General features: G+C 39.2%; 1 protein-coding gene and 1 pseudogene across 1 annotated transcript in view; one reads left to right on the top strand and one right to left on the bottom strand.

Moving 5' to 3' along the window:
- The window catches only part of ITGA9 (integrin subunit alpha 9), a 218,275-nt gene extending 191,414 nt beyond the window's left edge, over window positions 1-26,861 (top strand). The window contains exons 27-28 of the mRNA XM_085226640.1: window positions 6,281-6,400; window positions 21,823-26,861. Of these exons, the coding sequence (XP_085082766.1) occupies window positions 6,281-6,400; window positions 21,823-21,921 (219 nt within the window). The 3' untranslated portion in view covers window positions 21,922-26,861. The remainder of the gene's footprint in view (window positions 1-6,280; window positions 6,401-21,822) is intronic.
- Window positions 929-1,972, bottom strand: LOC146544171 (heat shock transcription factor, Y-linked-like; annotated as a pseudogene).
- Window positions 26,862-27,131: the final 270 nt, after the last annotated feature.

Raw genomic sequence — 27,131 nt, 5'->3', positions numbered from 1 at the left:
TTGTTTTGAGAAAAGTAGAATGAAACAATAATTTGGAGGTTGTGTGAAGTTTGGTTCTTACAGAAAACCATTAAAGTGATTTTAGAACCATTGCTTCTACTTTCTTTTGAGAGACAAGGTACAGATTCAATCTGTGATTTCACCATTAAATACATAAATGAGTGAAAGAATGACTATAAAAAGGACATGATAACTGAAAAGGTTTACTATTAAAACATTTTATTTCCAGAATCATTAAAAAAATAAATAGATAAAAAGACAAATAAATAAAAGGACATGAGAATGGAGAACGTTTATCACTCCAACACCTTTCCAGAACTTTCTGTCTATGAGCTCTCAATTTATGAACCTGTAACTGGTGCTGCAGTCCCTGCTGTCTGCAGGGTCTCACGCTAAGGTGCCAACCCATCCCCTCCATGTGCCTGGTGAGAGCTGCAGGTGCAATTGGGGCAGGATGGGGCTGCCTGTTAGGAGGCATCAGCATGGCTGCTGTCAGCATGGCCGTGGGATGAGGTAAGGAGGGCCCAAGGAGCCTGCTGCTCAGCTGTCTGCGGGTGCTGAGGAAGCTCCTGCTGCAGTGGGCCATTTGTAAACCTGGGTCCCGTATGAGATGAAGGAGCAGAGGTGGCAGCCGCGGTCTGGCTGCTCCTCGGTGGCAGCAGGGAGGAGGCCAGAGGCTGGCACGTTTCCCTCTGTGCTGCTGCAGCAGGGTCTGGCAGGGCTGGAGCAGCGCTGGTTTGAGTGGTGGCTTTCTTAGGGTGCTTGAATGGTGGGGGCCCATGGGTGCCACTTTCTCTATGCCTTCTTCCTTTGGCGCTGCCAGCAGGCTCCTGTCTTACCCAGCAGCTGCTCCCTGCATGGGCTGGACATCTGGTCTGCTCCTCAGGTGGCTCTTGTTCAGGTCTCCCTGAGACCTGAACACCTCCTCTCATCCCCTCAGGGCATCTCTTCACTGGCAGTGTTCAGGCAGTTGTGGATCATCTCTCTGGAAGTATGGATGATAGTAGAAGAGTAAGTGAAAAATTCATAAGAGAAGAATTAGTTGCTATCTATTTGGGACTCAAAGACAGCAAGATACAGGAAGTGAGACTTAAATGCTGAAGATGAACATGGGTATTTAAAAGGTCATTCAGTCAGTTTAATCCTATATCTTAGGCTGACTAAAACAAGATATGTTGCAAATATATTGAAATAAACAGACTCATCGTATCCCGATTTATGTATCTTTCTATTCCATGGATTCAGACTCAGATATAACCCAAATCTATTTTATCCATATTTCTACTGCTCAGCAATGCTACCTCTGAAGTATCCAGAAACAGACACAGAAAGATCAGAGCATTTACTGTCATCTTCATCTCCTCTGTTACCAAAGCTTATTTTCTTGGAACCTTCATTCCTCCCACCAGAATATTGTGAGAGCTGATTTCTGTGTGGAGAAAATTTTTATGTACCTTCCTGTGAGCAGCAAAATTTCCTCTGCCAGAAATTCAGGAGAACTTTTGCAGTCATGTTGTATTTTGGTGAATCCATACAAGATTAAGTTGATGAATGAAGCTTTTCATATTTTTGGTCTGAAAAACTCTTGAAGGTTCTTTCTAGTACTTCAAGCTTAAACTTTTCTTCATTGATGACAATGGCGTCTCCACCATGACCCCATCAAATCATCTTAAATTCATCACTTTCAACCACAGAGTTTCTGTGGAAAGCTAAGTTGTGAGGAGATGCTGGTTTTGCTCTCCTCAGAAGGAGTGTGAGGTAAACATTTGATTTCATCAGAAAAAGTTAGTGAATCCTTTTCTTCCTTTATCCATGCTGCAGCAGTATCCCAAGCTGTTCCTTGATGCTAACCTGGAGGATCAGGAGAATGAGAGCATGAGGACTCAGCCAGCTTTTCTGGCTCAGAAACAGAAGATTCTGATTCAGGTTGCTCAATTTTAATTTTTCTTGTCTCAGTTTGACACAGAGGCATTTCTGCAACGAGCCAGTCTTTGGCCTGCGGGCTGGCAAGTGAAATCTAGAAGAACTGTCTGAGGGTTCCATTGAGAGATGCTCAAATGTCACCATGAGACCCACATGTCATCACAGTGACATCTCTGTGTGGCTCCCAAGTCCTGGCTGGCTGGAGCAGCCAGAGCAGATGTCACTGATCAGCACTTGTTGCTGGTCCTGCACAGAGCCACGAGTGTTTGCACTTGAGTCAAGAAGCAAATAAAGCTATATTTGAAGGGGATCAGTCCTCAGTTAAATCTTGCTTTCCCTTCCCTGTGTGGTCCCCTTCTGGTTTCCCAAGTAATGTTAACAAAAGAAAATAGCAATCACTCCCCAGTTTGTTACCATTTATTTCAAATTTTCAAATGTTACCATTTATTGCAAATACTCCATGATTTCAACTTGCACAGCTTCTGCAAGCTGTGTATCCAGGTGGTGCTCTGCAATGTCAGCTGTCTCCCAGAAGTTGCTTTGTACGTCCAGCTAGAAAAAGGCACTAAGTGTGTTTTGCTGATGGCATAAACAGGAGATGTGCAGCTCCACTTTTTTTCCTATGCTTTTACTGGATATGTTTGAAATATAGAAAGCAAGCTAACAAGATAAGTGATGTTCTTTAAGCCTTTTAAACCACAGCCCTCTCTACAGAATCAAATGCTTAATCTGTCATTTTGGTCTGGAGATGGTGTCTGGATGCAGGACATGAATGTGTGCTAAGTTTGAGGATAACACTAAGCTGGAGGAACTGTTGACTCTCTCAAGGGCAGAGAGGCCTTGCAGAGAGATCTTGACAAATGTGAGGGCTGGGCAGCCACCAAGTGCATGCACCAAGGCATGAAGGTACAAGAACAACTGCCAAATTCTGAGCTTTGGGTGGTGCAACCCAGGACATGTGTACAGATCTGGAGACAAAAAGGGTGTGGAGGTGTATGAAGAGCAGCTGAGATCTCTTTGTTTTTTCTTCCCAGAGCAGAGGAGCTGAGGGGAGCCCTGATGGTGTCTGCAGCTCCTCACAGGGAGTGAAGGGCAGCGCTGAGCTCTGCTCTGTGTGACAGCGACAGGGCTGAGGGAACGGCATGGAGCTGTGTGAGGGGAGGGGCAGGCTGAGAATCAGGATAAGGTACTTCACCAGAGGGTGGTACGCATGGGACAGGCTCCCCAGGAAGCCAAGGTCACAGCCTCAAGCTGCAAGGAGTTCAAGCAGCCTTTGGACACTGTTCTCAGACATAGGATTTGAATTTTGTGCAGTCCTGTGTGGAACGAGAAATTGGATTTGATGATTCTTGTGGGTTCCTTCCACCTCAGGATATCTTGTGATTCTAAAGTGATTCTTCTGCATCAGTCACTTTCATCACTCCTGCCTTCTCTATCAGCTGTGGGAAGTGCACTAGGACAAGGGCTGCCTTGTGCTCTGCACCCTGTTGGCTGCCCCACAGAGGCTGTGCTGCTGAGGAGGCCAAGGTTTACTCAGGGTTTACTTTCCTGAGTTGTGTGGCAGTCCACAGGTGCAATGGCAGACACTGGCTATTAATTTTCTGTTTAGAGATACCACCTTCTGCCTTCAGCTTCCCAACTGGGATGTCTTGCTTCCCTCCCTTCCACTGCTTGCTGTCCTGATTCCCCACTGACACTTCAGTGTGTGCTGTACACTGTTTGCCCAGTCTAGTTTGTTTGGGGCTTGAAGTTTGTGGGTTTTCTCTTTTTTTTTTTTTTAATCCCCAGTAGTTTTGTTTTGTTTGTTTTTTAACCAAAACTCATAGCTGTGTCTGCATACTAACGCAAGCGGTTTTTGAAGGCCTGAGTTGGATTCGGACATAACGTACGCAACATCCCTGCTCCTTTCCAAACCACAGAGCTGTGAACAGAGTATTTTTTTCTATGCTTGCCAATTGATTCCAGACTAATAGAAGAAATTAAATTGATAAGAAGTTGTTGCTCTATACTCTCTTAATTACGATTGCTTGAGCTATGAGTGTGAACTGTGAATACAGCCAAGCTATTCTACCTTCAAGCTGTAGGGATGATGCATGATTTGACCTCTGCAGCTATTCCTTAGTCTGTGTTTTGGCAGCATGAAGTACAGTTCTGCTGTGCTGGAGATTGTTTCAAATTAACACTGAAGACAAGGCACCAGCTCATCTTGCATCCAGTACCTGCTTTCTCCTTTCATTAAAGATGGCAATATCTACTATGTTAAGAGGTTTTTCTCTTCCTTTTAGAATCCTAAAGAAAATAACATTCGTGCTTTATCATCTTAAAATTAGTCTTCTGACTTGTCTCTGAAAGATGGATGCTACCCATAGCTTCTATGAGAAATGGTCTGCCACTGCAGATCATCTTTCCAAGCTGGCTCAGAAATCCAAGGAAGGCACAAGATTTGTCTTTGATCTCTCTGTCTGGAACTCCCCTTGCATGAATCTTGGCTCTGAGGGAAACTCTGCTTCCCAGGAAACTTTCTGAGATATCTTAAAAGGCCTGACAAAGGCTTTGTGCTGATGTATGAAGTGCTGAAATGATTCTTTTTCTCGGAGAACTAGTCCATGTTCGAGAGCTATTTTGAGCTGTTTTAACACTAGTTATGGGAACATATTTGAAAAATTCTATCTTTATATACTGTCATTCCTGACTGTTTGTTACGTTTTCATGTCTTGTTGTCATCAGATGCTTGATAGTATCTCTTTGGTACAAAAAAAAACAGTGCATGTGAATCAGCTGTATTCAAATTCCACCTCCAAAAATGTTGTGGCATTAATCAACGTTGGTCTGTGAGACTGAGATGAAGGAGTATGTATTTATTTATGGGAGCACCGTGACAAAATACAGACCTATCCACTTGTGGTTTTCTCTCATCTGTGCCTTCAGTTTTTGTGGATGTTCACTGAAGCTGGTTATCCTTTTGAAAACAAAGAAACGTCTATTAGAAGGATCATGCTGTCCCAGTCCCCTCTTAAATCAGGGCTATTTCCCACACCAGTTCAAGACTTCCCTGGTTTTGCCTGAGCCTTGGAAACCTTCATGGATGGAGAACTCAGGGCTGTGTTTTCCTAATGCTTGGGTGGAGCATGCATATGGCTTGAACATTCTCTTTGCTGTCTCATATGCAGTGTTGTTTGAACAGCATCACCAGGGAGTGGTTGCATTTCGTAGATCATCCATGGGTCTTTTATGATGAGTAAACTGGGGTTGCATAAGCATATCTAACTCTAATTTCTTGATTTTCACACATTTTTAACTTGAGGTTTTTTTGTTTTGTTTTTTTTTGTTTATCAATTTTTAACTGTGAAAGATTGATTTAACAATTACTACCTATGAAAGGGTTTGGCGTTTTTAAGCAAAGATAATGAAAGTGGTTTGTGAAGAAGGGAGGAAAATTCACTTATTTATTTTCCAAGCCAAACCAAACTAAACCAAAGCCAGATTAAGCAAACATGCTACCTTTAAAAAAGGCTGCCTCTCCATATTTGCTGGATATTAAATTGCAAAATTTATCAAAGAAGTAGCCATCACTGAAGAGAACCACTTTGGAGTTTTCCACTGAGAAACTGGTTTTGATTGAAACAAGAGATCGAAAATTCCTGTTGTGTTTACATTTGATACAGTTCATTCCTATTTTCTTCTTAAAGCAGGCAGTTAAGGAAAGCAGTTTATAGGATCTATTTCTGTGCTGTGTATGTGATACGAAAGGAGAGAACAGCAGGTGTTCCCAGAAAAGACTATCATTGCAGATGCCCTTCCCTCATTCCCAAGTGTGTTTTGCGAAGCACAGCAGAAACTGTCCATATTCAATAGGAATATATGCGAGTAGTCCCATTTTTTTTGTGAAAAAAAGTTAACAAACTCAGCATATCATTGAAGTATTGCAGTGTCCTGTGGAGCTGGGAACATGGCAAGTAAGACAATTCATGCAGGATGTCAGCTCAGTCTCTGCCACTCCAAGGACTGCTGGTTTTCACCTTTGGTGGCTTAGCACCAGAAGAAGCTCGCTATCTGGAGTAGGATGGAGGAGCTGGCAAATTAAGGGTTATTTTTGAGTGGGAGCAGATATGCTTTATCCTTAGTTGGGAGCTGATGTCACATGACTACTCAGATTCCGTTTGAAGCTTTCAATCCCTCACAAAAAAAAAAAAAAAAAACAACCATGAAATTAAGAGCACATTCTGTATTTGTTTGATGGACGAATGGATGAAATATGATCAGTCAGGCCACCATGCAATATATTTCTTAATGTGAGTACAAGAGAAAGCAATACAGCTTCCAATCATAAAAAGATCTTTTTCTAATTGCTTTGTAGGTGGTCTTTGAAGCTTTACACAATCTGGAGCCTCGTGGTTATGTTGTTGGATGGATCATTGCCATCAGTTTGCTGGTGGGAATTCTCATCTTCCTGTTGCTGGCTGTGCTCTTATGGAAGGTAAGGTAACAGATGCAACATAAACACTGAGGATGGTCCCTGGAAAAAAAGCTTTAATTTTTTCTGTGCATTTAATGTCCATTTGCTCAAGGAATTAAATAATTGTCCACTCCATTACAGAAGTTGTTCAGCCAACAAGAGTGCTTTCATATCCAGGTTTTTATGTGGGACAGAGAGACTTCTGATGTAGAGAAGAAGTGGAAAAATGGATTCTCTGGGCTTGGCTATTAAAAAATAAAACCTTCACTACTGTTTCAGGATGAAGGAGGATCCCTCACAAAACCTGCTCTCTCTCACTTAGATATTTGGCACATTTTTCTGATGCCCGAGAATTGCTGATTTCATAAAGGATCCTTTGAAAATCAGCTCAATTTTTCTGGACCAGCTAAAAGATGGGGTGCACACAAAGCAAAAACCACTTGGTAGCTACTGTTTTCAAGAAGGCCTGGGATAGAGCAGTATCCAGGTTTAAAAATTGTAGACCTCTCAGAATTCCAGATGAGTAAAATGTGTTATCTGAACAAAAGGCACCAGGACCTGTTAAAAGCCAACCTTCACACCATCATTGATAAGATATAATTCTTGTACCCAGACACTGTAACACCGGGCTGCTGCTGACAGTCAGCAGCAGCCATCTGGTGTGGGTAAGTCAGAAGAGTTAGGAACTTCAAGTGTGTTCATTCCTCTGTTCCCTTTTACCAACCCATAAATTTCAAAGGCCTCGGTCAAGGTCAGGAACAGTCTTTGAGAGAAGTAAATCTTGAATGCACACATGGGAACTAGTCCAACCTGAGTTTGCTTCCCGTGGCGAAGGGCCAGCAGCCTGCCTCACACTGCTGAGCAGCACATGTTCTGCAGGCTCTGCTCAGGGGCTGAGTGGGGACTGAAGGCCACAGCCACATTGGGCTGCACAAGGACATGTCTCTTATGCAAGGCTGTAAAAGGATTTTACAGACCTGGGCCAAAAATTGGCGGTGAGATTCCAACAGTAGATTATACAAGTGCTTGTGTAGCTATGTGTTAGATTGTACTTCACAGCATTATATAGATTTTATGTGGATTATAGATTTTAAGCATTTTTATGGTCATCTTTGAAGATTTTTATGCTGATACTGGCCAGGTCAAAATAGACTGCGCTTTTCATTTGGAAAACAAAGTTTGACCATATTGTTGAATACCTTACAACTTCTGTTTTTCTGATACATGGGAAATGCTTTTGCTTTCTGTGGCAAGAAGTGAAGATAATAAAAAAACTGAGTTAAGATATCAGAATAGTAATGAAAATGGGAAAATGTGGAATTGAATGGGGTTCAGGGTTTTCATCCTTATGACATTTTTGTAAAAGGACTTACTGCTGATGATACCTCTATGACTCATTTTGTATTGCTGGTTTCCTGAAGATAGGAAGGTTCTTAGCAAGCTGCTACAAAATGTGCAAGGTGAGAGGAGAAGCAGCTCACACCTTGAGGCTTCACAAGAATCTGAAACAAGTTTGCTTGCTGATCTATACTAAAATGTATACACTGCTTTGTTTTCTGGCATAATCTTGAAACTTGAGCCTTCTTGTGTGTTACTGGTGTCACTCATGAACACATGAAGAAGGGGCCATTTTGCTACGTGAAAGCTGTGAGGGAAATTCTGAATAGCAGCAACAAATAATTATAATTAACTACAGGCTTATATACGGCCCTTTCTGCATGCAGAAAGCAATGGTGGAGCAAAGCCAGGTGAGATGATATACCAAGAGTCCGATAGCAAAGATGGAAGTCATAGCAAGACTTCATCAGCTACATACCAGTGTTTTATCCACTGAATTTTATGATTGCTTAAGAAACCAATAACTGCAGTTTTGTCTTAATGGAAAGTGATTGAAAATTTGGGGTTTCTGGTATCAGGCCAGTATTTTCATTTAAATCTTTTTTTTGATCTTTGGATCCTAAAATATATAGAAGTAATACTTTACACTCACTGATTTCTATATTTACTAAAGTTACTGACAGTTTTAAAGTTGTCTGAGATAAAACTGACGTGGGAAAATTGCTGTCCTACAAAGGAATCTTAATTGCTTGACTGTAAATATTTGTTGGGCAAAATGGACCAAACATATCCTAGAGTCGTGCCTAAATTTTGCACATGAAAAAGTCCATGATTATATATATATATATATATATAAAAAATATTGGAAGAGAAGTTTTTGTTTGTTTGTTTTTGTTTTAACTGTGGAATGAAAGAATAGCTGTGAGTTAGTTGGAGATTTGGACATTGCAGAATTGCTAGCAAGAGCTAGAAATGACACAAGTTACAGCATAATTTTTTTTTAATTTTTTTTTAATTAAGATAGCTAGAGTTAAGCTGTGGTTCTGGTATGTGACTTTTCACACCAAACAGAGCCACAGCAACCCCTTTATCATGGAGCTGTGTGCTGGAGCAGCACCTGTGTCATGGCCTGGCAGGGAAGGGACGTTCTTGTTGTGTGTTTGGTCGGACCTCAAGTGTCACAACACAACAGACAAGTTCTTGAATACAAGTACATTTTGCAGACAGATTGAGGAGCTACTTTCTGTTGCAGAAAAATATTACAATACGTGTAAGCATTTCACATTATATGTTGCTTGAATTAATGGCATTAGCAGGAACGAGCTCTCAGGGAAATTTCAGCCCTAAATCCTGATTTGAATCAGAATGAAGATAACTGTGAGTACAGTAAGATGAGATGGTAATCATTTCATTATTTGCAGATCAGAAATTGCACGGTCTAGAGGCCCATGTCAATGGAAGTAATGTTAAATGCTTGCTTATTTTACTTCACTGAAAGCTTATTTATCCATATGCATAGCATGAACTTGATTGGTGTTTGACTGGTATTGCTTCTCTGCTTGTCTATTTTAATACTTCATGTAGACACCACATTTCCTCTGCTTTAAGTGCATACAGATTCAGGTGGACTGAGCAGCTTTCTCTGTCTTCCAGAAGATGCCATGCATAATGCAGACTGGCAAGAGTTACCTCATTTTTGCATATTTTGTTGAATAGCCCGATTTTACTCCCAACTCTTTTTGCTATTCATATCCTGTTCATCTGCTCTGGATGCTTTTGTACAGGCATCCATGGGGATGAGTTCTTGCTCCTGCTGCTTTGTCCTCAGCACATCTACGCTCGCTGCTCATGTCTTGCCCTAGGTCTCCCATATATATGAGGAGCTGGAGGGGCTCTTATGCCAATGCCAACAATAATACATTTTGCTTTTTACTCACAGAGGTTGGCTTGCACCTCTTTGGTGGCTTCTGGATGCATGTGGAGAATAGAGCATGGGAGGAGGCTGCTTTGCTTCAGGACAACTACCCATGTGCTGAATGAACCGTGGGTTTCATAAGGGTTTCAGAAGGGAAAAATGATCATGGCTAGATTATTTTGGGGACTGCTATTTCACACACTGCTCCCTCAACAGTTAGGGCTGCAGCCATACATGGGAACAAGAACCTCTTCAGAGCTGGTAGATTTATGCACCTGTAAATCAGAGGAGAACTGGCAAATGAAAAACCGAAGCGTAATATATTATGACACAATAAATATTACACTATAACACATACAAAAATAGAAGTGCTACCTTGGAAGTGGCTTGAATAATGGAGTGAGTGATTCAATCCATATTGCTATAGACAAAGCGCACAGAAAGGAAAGAAATTATCTGTGCTCAGAGGATGTCGAAGGGGTGAAGTGTTACAGAGCACCAGAATGGATGTCTGGGCAGCAGTCGTATGTGGAGCCATTGGTGTAAGTGATTTGCAAAACAGAGATTTTGTATTCACTGCAGTAATGCTATCTTTTTTTTTTTAGTACAGGAGATCTATCTAAACTGATTCATATAGAAATTAAGTTTATTTCTGAACTGAGCCTGCACCCGTTGCATACAGCTTCTGATTTGTAGAAGAGGAGGTTCTGGAACTGTTCTACAGCTTTTGGGCTCCTGGGGTAGAGAACTAATCTAGCAGTCCCTTACATTATAAAACATTCTTCTGCTCTAAACCTTGGATTTTTGGTGGGATTGCAAACAGGAGAAAGACCAGCAGAATAGTTCCCATATGCATATGTTGTTTTTTGTTTATCAAAGGGATTACTATTCTTCAGGATGTCTACCTATGTGCTAGACCTATTTGCTCTTTGCCTTTAAATTAGAGTTTGAAGACTTTCTGTAACTTGTAGGAGAAATATTGTGAAGACAGTTTTTCCCTGAGTGTGCTTACAGTTTGTCCAGGCTTCAAACAGGCTTGTTCCATTGAGGAACTTGAGTCCTGATCTATGCTGATCTTATGAAATCCTCACTTAAGCAGAGGCTGGATGTGTGGATGGCGCTGTCTCTTGGCACAGCTTTAAGGGGAGAAACTTTGAAATACAAAGGTGGTTGTTTTCGTGTTTGTTTGTAACGAACTCTGAAGTTCCTTTGTTTTTTTTTTATTTTATTTTTAAGAAAAAAAAGCCAGACAAACCTAAGAAGTTTTTCTAAAGGTGTATTTGGATTTGATTCTCTGCTTGGATAAGCTATTTAGACTTTTTTTTCTGGGACTGCACAAGTGTCTTTCAAGGAACACTTGCATTCTGCTTGCGTGCAGTGTTTGTCATTACCTCACATGTTGTTTGAACATTTTTCCCTTTCCCCTTTTTGGAAGGAGACACTTTCCCTTTCTTAGGGCCTCAAACATTTTGTCTTTATACAGTGGGCCAAAACATACAGTTTGCTGTTTTCCAGCAGAGGGGAAAAAAGAAAGCCTAAACCTGCTCTTACTCTTTGCCATTCTAGGTATCTCGTATTACAAGTCTGAAGACCAAAGTCTTTCCCTTTTATCTACAGCTCAGGTGGCAGAGGCTAATTGCTATTTCCTGTCCTGTCCTTGTGCCAACCCCTATCCTGGTTCCTGGAGATCAGGTTTTAGAACTGTGGCTCTGTAATGAAATAAAAGTTTTTTTTTTTTTTTTTTTCTTTCTTTTTTTTTTTCTTCTTCAGACCATGGGCACCTGCCATTATGGCACAAAAACCTCCTTGGATTTTAGTATAGGGGAGAAGTCTAGCTTTCTGTGAGGGGAAATACATATGTCCATATATATACATATAAATATGTCCTTCCATGTAATCTTTCCAGGAAGAACCCTTTTCACTAAAAAAAGCCTCCTGGCTGGGTGGTGTAACCCAACCATTATCATGTCTGTCTAGCATCAAATGTAGGTTGTGGACTGGGGACAGGAGAAGCCTGGTGAAACTTAGTGGCATTCCGTATCTTTGATGCAAGTTGCTTCTATTCGTAACTTGCATTCCTCTTCCTTTCTGTACATGGAATTCCAAGAGTAAATCAGTATGTACTGTGGTGATACTTTAATTTTAAGAATCATAATCATTCAGATAAACAGGGCAGTTGGCTCAGATTGCTATTGCACTTAATAGGGTCTGGTTACGGGAAGGGTGCATTTCAGAATGCACAGAAGTTGTTCCTGTCAAGATGTAGATGTTTCTATGAGCTGCCTAAGAACTCATTAAAGAAGGGATATCTATGTTTCTCTTTTTTATTTCCCTTTCTCATGCTTTCTTCCATGTTCCGGTACTGTTTCTTTTTCATTTTTCACATTATCTCACTTAGGAAAGTGTAAATCCTATAGCAGGAGCTATATAGCATAGACCAAACTCAACTGTCAACTGAAAATGCAGAACTGTATTTCATTCATGTTCTCTGACATTTGTTTTTCTGTACTTCTCAAATTGCTACTGGTTTTTCTGGTAAACTTGTAATTTGGTTGTTGTGCTCCACAACTTACCTGTTACATGTTTGCTTCGTGGAAACTGTTACCTGCTATAATAAGTAATGTTCTCAAGGGTACAACATGCATTTTTTATACATATTGTTGGCTCAGTCCATCTAGAATTTGGCTTTTATTGGTATTATCCTGTTACTGCCACTACTGATTCAATCACATGATGATTAGGTTCTGTCATTGGAAACCAAACCCATATTACATCCCAAACATAGATGAATGTTCAGTGCTTGTAACAACTTGAAAACCTTGAGGGAACTGGGCAGTGGAGATGTTTGGTTATCTCTACAAATAACATTTTCCCAGGCAGATGTTCTCAAAGAATAATCAGAGCTGTGTTTTATATAGTTTCCTTTTTCAAGACCACAGTATTACCAAATATTTGTAGACCCTCAAGAGCAAAAGGGATTCTGTTTTGGTGGCAGTGACTCAAATGCTTCTTTTGTTTTGTTTTTGAAGTAGGTTATTTGGATGATTTGCTATGCTTTTTGAAATTTGACTAAATGTTGCAGCATGATTGGATATAGACATCTTTGCATTTTGCTTATTCTCAGCCAAGTAAACGGTTAATGCTACTGTTGTAGCTAAAACACTGCCTTCCCCAGTGGGTTTGCTGGCTACCATGTAGTATTTGTTCACCTCCCACAAGAGTAGGGCTGGCAACATTTCAGTGTAATGTGTCCAGTACTTGTGAAATGCCTTTGTTATCTTTGTGGATAAAATGAGCTATGTAAATGTACAAGAGTAATAGTACCGTGGCTGAGCATTCTCTCTGGTCTCAATGTCCTCCAAATGGGAGCAGTGCTTGCCAGGTCACTTTGAACATCCCAGCCATTGCAGCTAAGTAGCTCTCACCACAAGAATCAATTGAACTTACTAGCAAGAGAGAGGTTGGGTTGTGGTTTGAATTATCTTTCCAAAAAGAAGAAATGTAGCCATCATTTTCAGGAGCCCAGACAAGCAAAAAAATATGTGTGTAGACTGAAAAGTTGCAAATAAGTACCTGAAGTTCCAAGGTTCCCTGCTGCTGGAATACAGCATGTGTGTTTATTGGAAGCTGTTAGCATCCCTTAGATCCAAACACCAAGAGCAGAGAAAATGTGACCTGCATAGTCTGAATTCTCTCTTTAAGCTTGTTGTCAGAGTGGGAAATGCTGTGTTATGACTTACACCAGCCTTAACCATTTCCTCCTAGTTCAGCTAAACCCATGGAAATAATTTATTCAGATAATTATGGGCATTGTACAGGTTTAATTCATATACTTTTGGCAAGTCAAGGCTATCAAAATATGATTGTAAAGCTACATTTTATTGATTCCAGAAATAGTCTTTAGCATTTAGTCCTTGGATATCAAAGAAACCCAGAAGTATTTCAGTAGTTTTTCTTCTTTTCTTTGGAGAGGAAATAGAAAATATGGATTGATGGATATCTTAAATTAATTGCACTTTCAGGAATGATGTGTTTAATTACTGCCCTGTTCCCTGCTGAGATAAAGAAATCGGTATATAATAACTTGTCCAGACATATCTGCAGCAAAAACTGTATTCTTCCCAGTTCCTGAGACTGATAATCACAGATGAACTTTGGATGATGGCTGTGTTCATTCTGTGACTTTTAAAAAATAAACTACTCAGTAAAATTTTGCAATAGGGAAAAAAATCTTAAAACCATGTGGAAGTGTTTATGGATTTTAATGTTGGTTAGTTTGCTTTTTGATTAAACTTACAAGTATGCTTGCAACATCTGTCATGCAAGTTACTGTACACAGTTGCTATCCTGCAAGAAGTTCATGCTTTCATTAAACCGAAGCTGCCAGAACTCAGTGCTGAAGGAGCTTTCAAAGTCCAGTCACAGGAATTCTCTTTGTTTCCACTGAACAGAGCTTCCTTAGCAAAATATGTAAGTCTCTCTGAAAGTAACCCCTTCTGTTTGTTTCCATGGAAACTACAACAGATACAAAGAGCACAATAAAACTTGTTTTATTGGGCATATCAGACATATCAGAGCCTGCATGCTGCACTTGTAAAAATCTGCACCAGTGGAGGTGACCCACTGTCACTGTCACCACTGCTGGAATACACCAGTCACCACCTCACTGTGCTCACATCCACTGTTTGGCCTCCGTAGGCATTCAGCAAGCATCAATGAATGACAATGGAAGCCATTTTTTCAGCATGGAGGAGTTCAGTGACACACATTTGCTTCAGATGCTCTTTAATGCTGCCAACTTTATTCTGCACATCCTTAGCAAGCAGGTCCATTGAAAATAATGAACAACTCCTGGGGGAAAAGTTGCGTGAGTGGTGGTTAGAGGAACACATCATTGATGGCTGGACAGTTTAGAGTGTCACGTGGTGAATTCCGAATCAGAAGCATGAGTGACAGCAGCAAGGCACACTATATTGGAAAAATACTGAAATACTGTCTCAGACTGACTATACTGCTATCTGTCTTTAAGTGCAGTTATCTCATTTGCACACCTGAATGGGTCTTTTTCATGTATCATTTTCATATTTGCTTTATCTACTCGGGGTACTCAGCCTTACTTATGTTCTTTGAAAACTTGGCTTTTGGGACTGACATAAAGCTTTTGGTTAAATTAGTAGTTTATTTAATGACTGCATGGGTTAAGTTTAGCAAAAAAGAGCACGTTATTTTTTCATTATTATTTCAGCCTCACAACGTTACGGTGTGAGAAAAAAATATGTTTAAAAACTATGCTTATTTCACTACTAAGCCATATAAAATAGATTTCCTTTTAAAATTTATGGAGTATTACAGATCTTCACTCCAAGCACTAGCAGTAATATCTTGAGTTAATTCGCCAGTCTGCATGAACTTAGAAGTTAGGAGGTAAGTTGCACTTTTTTGTTCATTTTTTTTTCTGCATAGCAACATGTATAGCAATAAATTAGGATTAGATTCAGGTGTTAGATGTCAGATTCTTCCATGTTAGCTAAATAGAGTTTGTAGAGGCGGGCTTACCACTGAGCAAACTGCTCAGCTTTTCTTTACGTTGTTTTCCCAGCTACAAAGTTGTATTTGTCATTTTGTATATACGCACCGACTCACTCACATAGCAACTACTTATGAAATGGTGATGTTTGTAGCATATGTATTTATCTTCTTGCATGTTTAATTGAGCAAATGAGGACCTACGTTACTGAAAAGCAAAGGGATTCACCTCCCAGAAAGTCAGTGGAAGACTGAATAATCAAGCCAGACCACAGGAGTCCTCATGTTACCTTAACCACAATACCATCCTTCCTCCCAAATATACGGTTTCTCCTTAAACTCCAGCCAGTACTTATGGCTACTTTCCAAAAAGGCCTTTTCCTCACAGGGAGGCCCAGGCAGTGGCAGTTTGCCAGTCCCCAGTGGAAAAGCTGATCCACAATATCTGTTCATGACCCCTCTGTACTGTGGCAGGGGTACTTTAATTGGGAGGAAGGAAATGGTGCATCCTCTTGGAGCTGGCTACATGCCAGAATAATCCAGGGCCACATGAACCCGAGTGCAAAGTATTGTTGGTTTTTTTTTTTTTCCCCCTCCTGCCTTCTTGGCAGTAATAAAATGAGATTCACGTTAATAAGCAACAGTTGATCTCTGCAAGAGGAAACTGTGTGCTTCCAGTCCCAGCAGCACCGGTCTGCTGTGCAAGGGTCAGGGGTGCTGGTGGCACCTTGCTGGGGATGAAGCTCCTGGTCTCCCTTTAGATGTAATTAGCTGTACATTTTTTGAACTGTTTAGTTCTTTCAGAAGAGCCACAAGGTAAATGGCTTTGGACCTTTCTCTGGGTTAAAGAGATGGGGCAGTGAATCATTTCTGATGTAAATCCAGACTGTAGCTGTTCAGATTGTGCTTACTGTATTGAAGTAACTGTATAATAAAGATGGCTTGTGAATAAGGCACTGAACCCAAAGAATCCAGGTGTTGTTCAGTGGGAGATTTCTTCAGTGGCTCTTAAATTTTGTTTTATTTCTGAGCTACAAGTATACCAGTACTTATTTCACTCTCTTTTTACTTGCTGGTTTACACTCTGGTCAATATAATCCATTAGAAGACATTTGTCAGAAGCTCTGTACTGATAAAAGTCAATACTTCCTTGTGTGCAGCTTAGTATATCAGGATATAGTAGAAATGTAGTTAAAAATTTATACCTTGCTGATTGACATTAGTGGCAAAAGTCTCTGGTAATGTTATAGATTCTGTGTGAACATTGTTCACAAACCTGTATTTCTTCTTCAGTTACAGTCTGCAAATACCAGCGTACTAAAATCGGGTTAAAATATTATTTTACAGGAGGATCTAGCTGCTCTTATCTTGTTTTTTAACGCATGATGCTAATGAGAAAAAGACTAGTTTAAAGAAATACGTAGTCTTACCATTCTTCTATAGCCCACGCTTCAATTTATTTCACTCTTTATTAGTTTGGGACAGTAGCTGGCCTGTGAAGGTGCAGATGGGAGGGCAGAAAGTAGCAGCAGAAAAAAAGACAGTAATTTGTTATGATGTTAGCACTTCAGAATTACTTTGGCTTGGATGTTCAGTTTGTGTGAGTGCTTGACGAATGCATCTTTGTGCAACTGTTATGGGTGATTTTAAATGATTTAGAACTGACATGGCAGCAGAATGCTAGTGAAAGAGACTTTGAATACTCAAGATTTGAATACTCAAGACTTCACAGTGCTGTCGCGTGACAAGATATAACTTCACACTAACAGGTGTAATTCCCCAGACAACAAGAAACACAGATTTTCTGTTGCTTTGTTATTCTCTTTTGCCAGAAACATGCTTTCTGCTCAGATTAAACTGTAGATGGCAGTAAGGTTTTGCTAGAAAAAAGGTGCACGGGCTGGAATAACTCAGTTAAGAATAAGTATATGGGTGGTTTTAGGTTTTGAATCTAAGTTCTGTATTTACAGAGCTCTAATGCTTATTTGAAGCATCTCCAGAAGGGACTAAACATTATTTATCTATTCTGATAAAGACCGTATCAACTTTTTATTTCCATTTTATTTGTTTCTGCCTGAATTTCTCTGAATTTGTTTAAAAGCAAGGAGACATTCCTTTGCAAATTATCATGACATGTAAACCGTGGCAGTTTGTAGGCTTGCAGACAGTTCAGTCCATCTCTCTTTTCCTGGGATGTCACTTCCATTGGGACTGACAATGATAGCCCCAGGATTTTGGGACTATCCCTATATTTCAGGAGACTTCAATCTCCCTGTTTGTCTTCTCTTATCTCCACACAGAGAAAATGTACTGGGACTTGGTGCCCCAGCATAGCTGTCCCCTCTGATGAGCTCTGTCAAGGTTAAGAATAAAGGATTAGGCAAGCTGAGTAGTGTCCCACTGTTGATAACTTTTTATCAGCCGTGCTGACCCAGAAGGCCCAAAACTGAGGTCCTCTTCAGCCTTCTCAGATAATTTTCACCCATCTCTGACTAGGGTTTGCTTTTATCCTGCATTGCCTTTGGTAGCTGATTCCTCTTCTTCCATTGTATCCCTTTATCTTCCCATGGTACTCTCTCCTTGCCTCCTATAATAAGGTTTCTCCTATTCCTCTTCATCTGACGAGTTCCTTCCCCAGGCACAAGTTTGTTGATCTGAGTATTGCCATCGGTCCTTTCCTTGCCTGTGGTGGTATGCACTTGCACATTGAGTGGTGGGGTCACAGATCTGGGCTTGACTGGTCCTTTGCCATACTCATCCATGCATATGTACACACATGCATGTGTCTCTATTCATGGAAAGCAAAAAGTGGGAGAATTGAACAACAGGAGAGAATCACGGACCATGAATCAGGCTGGAGGCCACTGCACTGATCCATTGGAAATGCCACTTCTACAAATGCCATTACAGCAGTGCTCCTGCTATAGCTGGTGATCTCTCCTCTTTACCCTGTTTGAAATTCAGCACTGAGTCCCAGTTATCCTCTCTGGAATTTCTGAGTTCTCTTAAGGGCCGCATATTAGTAGAAAAAATACCGGAGGCAAAAAGTCTCTGATGTCACTCTTGCCCCAGAGAACTGAAACAGTATAAACTCTGTATCCGTGTTGCACCATTTCTCTTGCTTTTATCCATGTGTCATCTTCCTTATTACCCCTTCTCCAGCATGTTAAACTCACTTGTTCTTTCCAGCTTGCCACAGGCACTTATCTGCCAATGCCATATGGGTTAATATTGCTGTCATTTTTAATGAAATCTGTTTGTTGTAAGGAGATGGATATGTACACTGTGTGGTCTCTTGTGAAGCCATGATAATGTTGTGATTATTTTGCAGCCATCAAAAAAAATCTTTCTGATGATCAGAAGGACTCTGTCTCATTAAGTGGAAACATGCTATGTTGACCCTAAGAAGCAGTGTCCCATAACAAAGCATGCCTTTTCCTTTTAGGGATGGCAAATGTAACCAATCCCAAACACTACTTTTAAAACGTCCAATAAAAAAATCTTAAGGTCCTTAAGTTTCCAATTTCTGTTGCATTTAAATTAAGCTTTCTACTTAATTTTGAATTATCCACAACACTTACAGCAAGTGAACATACATAGCTTCACGGTGAAATCACCTGTAGATGCTGGATCTCATGCTTCAATAATGTTTATTCATGTCTTCAACTCACTTTTTTTACCCTACTGAAAAGCTATACAAAAGCATTCTGTATCCAGTAATGAAATAGTAAAATACCAAAACTATCATAACCAACTTTTAAAGATAATTCCTGAAGCAGATGTTCACAAACAGACAATTTTTATTAAAATAACAGTGGGAGCTTGCTTTTGTTTGTTTGGCCCTAGAGGAAATTAAAAAGCCTTTCTATAATTTTGATTATAACTTCAAGTGAGGATTTTATTGAACCAAGGATGTTGTACCATGAAGGATGGAAACCCTAGGGGTTTAAAACCTGTTTTTAAAAGCTACAAATTGAACTTCTCTTGTTAATCTTAGGAAACCAAGTCCCCTGGCAGTTTTATTTTCAATGTGCAGAACTTGTAGGTCTGTTACAAAACCTGATAATACAAAAATGGCACCCACTTCTTCGACACATCTGCTCCCTGAGCATATGTAAGGTGTATCTGCAGGTTCCCAAGACTAAAATAAGTACCTACAATGAATCCCACTGGTAGAAACATGGCGACAACAGAGGAGGAAGGACGTTCTAACTTACTAATTTTGTTACCAATAAAATAAATCACTAAAGTTTCCATGTTGGAGCGTGAAAATCTAAGGACAGTGAGTTTGCTGTTAGCTTTAAGTCTCCATTGATCCGAAGTACACTGGCATCGGTAAGATTTCACTAAGATTTTATGATCATAGAATCATAGAACTCTTTAGGTTGGAGGAGGCCTTAAAGATCATCTAGTTCTAGCCCTCCTGTAATGTCTAGGGTTGCCAACCACAAGATCAGCCTTCCCAGGGTCTCATTCAACCCAGCCTCGAACGCCTCTGGGGCAGCATGTTCCAGTACTTCACCACCCTCTGAGGAAAGAATTTATTCATAACATCTAACTTAAATGTCCCCTCCTAATTGAAAGACATCCCCCACTTGTCCTATCAAGATGTTGCCATCTTGAGGCTTTATTCTCAGAATATATCCTTTGCACTGGTATAGCTGTGGATAGAAGTGAAAAAAAATCAGTGTGATGTTATTTTTTTGCTACAGGAGATGGAAGTTTACCTGTTTGTTTTTTGTTTTTTGAGCAAGTTTAAAGAACAGAAAACTAGTTAAACTCTTCTTTAATTCCTTTTTTCCCCCTGTATTCCTGAGAACACTATTCTTAAAGGCACTGGGAGGCGAGGGAGTCAAGGCTCTTCAAAATTTGACAGTACGCTTTTTGTGAGGACCTGAAACAGAAAGACCATTATCAGCGTGTTTGTAACTTGTGATGGATGAGCAAGAGACTGTGTTCACAGTTTGTGCACAAGGCTAAGTAACTTTTCAGGTCTGACTTCAGTGTGCATTATGGGAGGTCATGGGACCAATCTCTGTAAAACTGAGGTCATAAGCATTTATGAATATGGCTGTCCATTGATAATTTATAAAGTGGAAGCTGGGGCTCACTTTTCAGGTCCTGAGGCTGGATATCAGGGTGAGGATCTTTACTAAGAGAGTGGTGAGGTGCTGGAACAGGCTCACAACAGGGATGCCCCATCCCTGGAGCTGTTCAGGTCCGGGTTGGATGGGGCCCTGGGCAACCTGGTCTAGTATTAGATATGGAGGTTGGAGCTTGATGATCCTTAAGGTCCCTTCCAACCCAAGGCATTCTATGATTCTACGATTTGCAAAGCAGTGCTGGATGAGCACACTCATCAGTTTGAACAAGCTGTCTTCCAGAGCCCCGTGGGTTAAAATATACTTGAAGAAAATTAAAGTTGCTAAAGAACTGAAACTAGAAAGTTCAACTAAACAGAACCATAGCAGTGACAAAACAGCACAAAATAATCCTACATATAGCCAGTTTGGGAATAAAGATGGCAATAACTGACTGATAGAGGAAGACTAACGCATTGTGTTTTACTCAGCAGGAGTTAAGAAAACAGGTTTGGAGTGGTAGGAGTTATATAAATGTTTAATTATGATGAACAAAATATTGATTCAATTGTCTCCATGGTGCACTGCTAAGTTTGAGGAGTTATTTTTGAATACTTACCAAAGTCTATTATTAAAATCATTTTTGTTAATCTGAAAGGAAAAAAAAACAAACACCAAAAACCAGAAATATAAGAGGTTTATATACAAACTGAAATGAAAACTGCTAGCTTTTTTTTTTTTTTTTTAATCACAAGAGTCTAGGAAATAAGAATAGTTATTGTTGCTGCTCTGCATTTTGTAGGATCAGACTTCTGCTTTGCCTTCTGACTTCACACAGCTGTAAGCAAAAAGACAAGGGAAATCATTTAGCAAAAAGAATAATCTGAAGCTATCTGTTTGTTCCAAAGCATCTGAACACAGATTATCATTAAGTAGAAAATTTGAGATCTAAATTTAGATTCCTGGTAGGAAGAGGAGAGGAGAGTACCTGTAGTAATTTCTATGGCTGATACTTCTGGAAACACAGGAGCTAAAATAACATCTTCACAACCATGATGAAGCACAAGTGACAGCATGTATTGGCTTTTCTCAAAGAGTAAAAAAATGGCAGATATGTGAAGGTGGTCTTACTGAATTCCTCTGATCTCTTTTGTTTCATGAATTTGTGGACATTGAGAGCACAGTTCATAAAACTCCAGCATCCTTGACCTGGAACCCAAGAGCTAGCTTGTACTTTAGGATTGAATCCAAAGTTTACATTTGTCTTTATTTGATACCAGTAACCTTGTATCTGCATTTTCTGGTCTATGTTTATTAGAAATATTTGGGGTTTTGTTTTGTTTTGTAGTTTTGTTTCATATAAGAAGACTTAAAGTAATTGAACTATAGTGTGCAAAGGACTCGTGAAGATTTAGGACAAAATTTGATCTCATATTGATGTAAACAAGGAGCTATGATTTCAGGCTTAGAAATTAGACTCACATTGGCGCTGTTTTCTTTCTTTTTCACAATATTTTCTGACAATGTAAGTTTCAATTTAATGATGCTGTTACTTACCACCATCATCTCGTTTTAATTTGCAGATGGGTTTCTTCCGCCGGAGGTACAAAGAAATTATTGAGGCTGAAAAGAACAGAAAGGAGACTGAAGATAGTTGGGACTGGGTCCAGAAAAATCAGTGAACTGCCCTTGAGAAGGAAAGCCCAGTCATATGACACGTGCTTGCTTGCCCATAGGTCCTGCTCTCGTATCTTCCATATGTGGAAGAAGGAATCTTCTCCAGATTTTTCGGAGGCCCTGTTGATGCTGTGTCTTTATCACTCTAACAAGCTAGGGAACATATCCTGAGGCAACCACTGTGGCCATGTCAGGTGACTGGAGCTATTTACACTTCATTTTAGAGCTGAACTTTGAACTTTGGTAACCAAGCTGCAGTGCAGAGCAATATTTATGAATCCAACTATGTGGTATACCCTCAGGGGAAGACTGTTACCTAAAAATATTTTTTATAAATATAAGCTTTTTATATTGATCATGTCTTTATATTTGTATCGATGTTTTATAGTTTCTATTGAATAGCTATATAGTTCACTCAAGCACTGATATCTGGCTGAATCATTGGGAATGCATACCTGTATATATAAATCCTATTGTACTTTTAAACTTCAATGGAAGAGAGAAGATTTGCAGATCAGAATAGCTGAAAACCCCATATGCTTAATTCACAATGCTTGGTAATATTGTATATAGACCATTTAATGGCAGTAAGCCAAAATCTTTTAATTGTCTCTTTTTTGAGTTGAATTTGGTGTTTGATTTATAAACTGAAGAACCTGAAGTGTTACACATATGTGATGTCTTGTATATGAGTCTATCCTTCACTGACCTGAATGGGGAAGAATGAAAATGCTTCCTCAGTGACATGTAGCAAGACTTGTAGCTCACCTTCTATTGCTGAAGAAAGCATAACATGTTTTCATTGGGGAATTTTTCTCTTGCAGTCTCTAGTATTTTAATAAAGGTCTAGGATTGGACAGCTGAGATACCAAAACTTGGCCAACTACCATGGCATTGACAAATTCCTTGGAATTTAAATTGAAAAAAAATGGAGCCATATTAGCATTTAATGTTAAGAAGGTTGGTTTTTAAGCTACTGTTAACAGTTGTGAGCTGTTGCTGTCAAAGCAAGTGATCAGTTGATGTAAGCTGTATCTATTATACCTGCCTTGTGAGTTGTCTACGTGAGTCATAGTGTTTATAGCATAGTTTTAGGAGAGATAAGTAGATGCAAACATTAAAATGTTCCTTGGATCTTGAGATTGCCTTTTTGCGTGTTCCTAGAATAGAATGTGCAATGGAAAATGGCTTTAAACTAGAAGAGGGAAAATTTAAGTTAAATGTTAGGAAAAAATTCTTTACTCAGTGTGTGGTGAATTGATGGAACAAGCTGCCCAGAGAAGTTGTAGATGCCCCATCCCCAGAGACATTCAACACCACATTGAATGAGGCCCTGGGCAGCCTGATCAAATAGTTGGCAACCCTGCACGTTGAAGGGGAGTAGAGCTCATTAATCTTTAAGGTCCCTTCCAACCTAAGCCATTATGTGATTCTATGATTCTGTGAATGTCATTCTTCACCAAGCGTTATAAAGGAAGTTTAGTCAAGATGCAGATGTTACTGCATCTCAGGTTGCCACTTTATTCATTAGTAATTCCTTATAAAATCATTTGTTGAATTGGAAAACACGGAATTGTAATTAATTCAGCCATATATCTTCAAAAAACTCTTGGGTTTCTGAATAGAAACAGTGAGTCTCTATGATGCTTGGTTTTAGATTCTACTTGTGCTTTGCACCTTGTGTAAATAAAAATTGTAGTGTTGGTGTAAAATTAATATAAGGGAAAGGATGATGAAGCTCTATAGTAGTAGATTAGAGAATAACAGGAATGAATGGTGGCAGGATATGTCTCCTTGGATTAGGGTAATGTAAAAGAACTGCTGGAAGTTTGGAAACCTAAATGCAGAACACTGAAGTCTGTTTGAGAACATGCCTTATCCTTGTTCTTCCTTGTAAATTCATTATAGTTTCATATTTTAAAAAATTAACCTGTTTCCTGTTTGTTCCTCTCACTCTCCCAGAGGCATTAAGTGCCTGCTATTACTACAGTATTGATCAATGTTTGTTAATTTAACCATCTGCACCAATTAGGCAGGAAATGGTTTTTAAGTGAATGAAGAGTATTGATTCAGTGTTTGGAAAAAAAAAAAACAACAACTGTTAGTCTATTTGATTATCTTCCCTAAAAAATCATTGTTGATTTGAAAGATTTGGTCTTGCAAGTGATCATTTAAGATAGAATCTGTAAAAAAAATAAAAACTGCTGAGAAGAAATCCAGCCATCACCACATGTAGTGGATTGCATCAGAGTGCAAAAACAGAAGGCTGATGGCCTTTGACAGCCCTATTAGTGAATGTTGAATTCCTTCCGGTATGACTCTTCTGACACCACTTAGATTTACTGGGTGTATTTAAGCCTAATATATCTATTTTTCTATTGTTAAAATACTGAACAATACCAGATAGAAGTTAGACATGAAATTCATTAATAAGTATGAATTAAGTAAGCAATTGCTTAAATATATACAGAAAAGCAAATAATGAGTCCATTTATTTAGCTGTAAGAATTTTTTCTGTCCTCTCTAAAAATGAGTAAAAAAAAAACCCATGACAGATGTAAAAGTAGATTTGTTGAAAACAGAGTTGATGGGACAAGAAAAACTAATGATGAATTTAATCTAATTTTGAAGAGATTTTACCCAAAGAATGAGGAAATTCCCTTGGAAAAGTTGAAAATCCTCCATTGCATTTTCACTTTTTAAACAACAACTGAACAATAGAAATGCCAAACAACAGAAGTGCCGAAAATATTTCATTTTTATATTTTAAGAGTCAAGAGTAGCTTTTTCTTCGAAAGATCTTTTGACCATATATAAGAGGACAGTTAAAAATGGTGTAATATCTGCTATTGATCCAACACAGTCAAGACACTGGCCTGATTAGTGAAATATTCTTGAAATAATCCATAAATTCTTATTATCATCACTGTTAGCTTCCCAGTAGTTCTGTTGACACAGTTGCTTTTGTTTTTATATGTATAATCTTTATAATAATTCTTTTTTTTTCAAATTCCAGTGTAGCTCTTTGCTTTGTTCCAGTTAAAATAGATTTGACAATGAAACATATCAATACTAATATTAAAATCCTGTAGATAGACCTTTCCACTCCTAAAAGAAACAGAGAAAAACACAAACAAACCAAAGAACCCACTAATAGTTGGTTGCAATTCCAGAAATCTTATGAAAATGTAGTGTAATTCAAGAATGAATTACATTATAGAAAAATGTTGTGCTATGGTTCAACAGTATTTTGGTTGTTTTTTTTTTTTTAATCTTTGGAAATAGCTCCTAGGGCTCTGGAAGTTGCCATGTGTCAGCCACTGGGTTAGTCCCTTTGTGCTGTGATGCTCACCTGGCAGAGCTGGTGGAAGTCATTGTTTAGGTTCTCTCCAGTTAATTCAGTTTGGGACTAAGTCATCGTTTGTCTTGGACAACTTCATTTGAAGGTTTGCTGAGTAGTCATTAGTTTTGGTTTTGTTCTCTTCCTACTAAGAGTTCAGTTTGTGCTGGCTCTAAGCTGCACAGGTGGAAGCTCAGACGTGGGGCAGTATCATTTTCAAACATGTAATCTAGCACCCAAGAGATCTTTAGTTTAAGCTCTAGAGCCATGTGTAGAATGTTTTCTTACCAACAGTAATCTTGAAGTTCTTCTAGGGCAGGAAGAAAGGGATGTCAGAAAAATACGATCAGGAAGAATAGAAAAAAAATTGTTTAGGAAGAATTCACTTAACGCAAAGCTGTTGCAAGTCCATTTACTTTCCATCTTCAAGATGGAATTCAAGAAGGAAATTACAGTTCTTGCAGAGTCTTGGTCATCCACAGCACCAGGATGAATTTTATTTCCCAAGAGCTGAGATTTTACTGCTTTCCACAGCATGCTTTATGAGCATTTCATTTGGAAACCGAGGGTCTACTCTTGGAGGTTTTTACTCCTGGAGGTGAATCCCCATCAGTTCCTCCCAAGCAACAAAAGGGCTCATGTATTCTGAGGCAGTGGTTGCTCTGCCATGGTACCTGGCCATTATTAATAAAAGTAGTAGGTATTTTTTTCAGAATAAACCTTGGTTTTAATTTACTCAAATGCAATTAGGAAATCACTTGCATTTTCTGAGAGAGAAATTGGGACTGTTGTGAACTCAGTGCCCATTACCCAGACCTTTCAGATGGAAAACTCTTTTTTGCAAAGCCTAAAATACCAGATAAGAACAACCCTTTCTAACTTGTTGCATGAATAGGAAGGATCTTCCCTTCATGTCAGTGAAGTAATTTAGCTTGCTGAAAGCAACAGTTGCACGAAGATTGTGTTTGGCAATATTTAGTACTGACTTTCTTGAATGTCTTCTCTTTATAGGCACATTTTGGAGTCTTGCACATGTTTCAAGCCTAATATCCATGTGATGTGGGAATGTATAACATTGCTTTCTCTAAAGGATTAACAGAGTCATAGAACTAATTTCGATGTTTGTCCAAATCCATGCAGATGCTACAGTTTTTTGAATATAAATAAAAGCAGGATTTGGTTCACATGCTGTACATTGATTAAACTGGGGTGAAGACTGTAATGAACTTCTGGAGTGTGGTCTGCATATGCAGTAGGGTACCCACATCATTGTCACTCCTTTTTCTTAGAATGTCACTCCTTATATATTGTAAAATTCTGTATTTCTTTTTTGTGAACTTGTGGTTGGAAGAATGTGTTCACTCTTATTGATGTCACCTGTATTTAGAAGCTCGTGATCACCTGTATTCGAATTCACTTGCACTGTTTTGGAAATGTCAGGTTTACAAAAATACAACTTTTTGGAATAAAAAGTGGCTGCAAAATTATCCTGATAATACCATATTGTCACTTACGGTCCTTGTCCAGCTCAAGTACTTTTTCCTATCAATAGGGTGTGACATTTTCACATGTACGTTTGAATTAAATGGTATGCACATGTGTTCATCTGCTTGTGGTTAATGGATATCTTCTGTCATTCAAAAACTTGCATCAAAGCAAGGTGTGTGGAAACTAAGAATATAACTAGCTGTCCATCTGTGTGACTTTGAATTCTGTTTCTATCTGTATGAGTTAGGATAAATGTGAAGTTACTTCTTTAGACATATTTCTTTCTGCAAGGATTTGTGTTTCACAAGCAGCTAAGTCATACATTTGAAAGCTTTTCTTCCACACCATTCATCCCCATGCTTATCCTATCAAAGGTTGGTGAGAAGC

The sequence above is a fragment of the Meleagris gallopavo genome, chromosome 6 (genome assembly GCF_905368555.1).
Source record: "Meleagris gallopavo chromosome 6, MGAL_WU_HG_1.1, whole genome shotgun sequence".
Classification (NCBI taxonomy): Eukaryota; Metazoa; Chordata; class Aves; order Galliformes; family Phasianidae; genus Meleagris; species Meleagris gallopavo.
The sequence above is the reverse complement of the archived record's forward strand: the minus strand, read 5'-3'. Positions and strand labels throughout refer to the sequence as shown.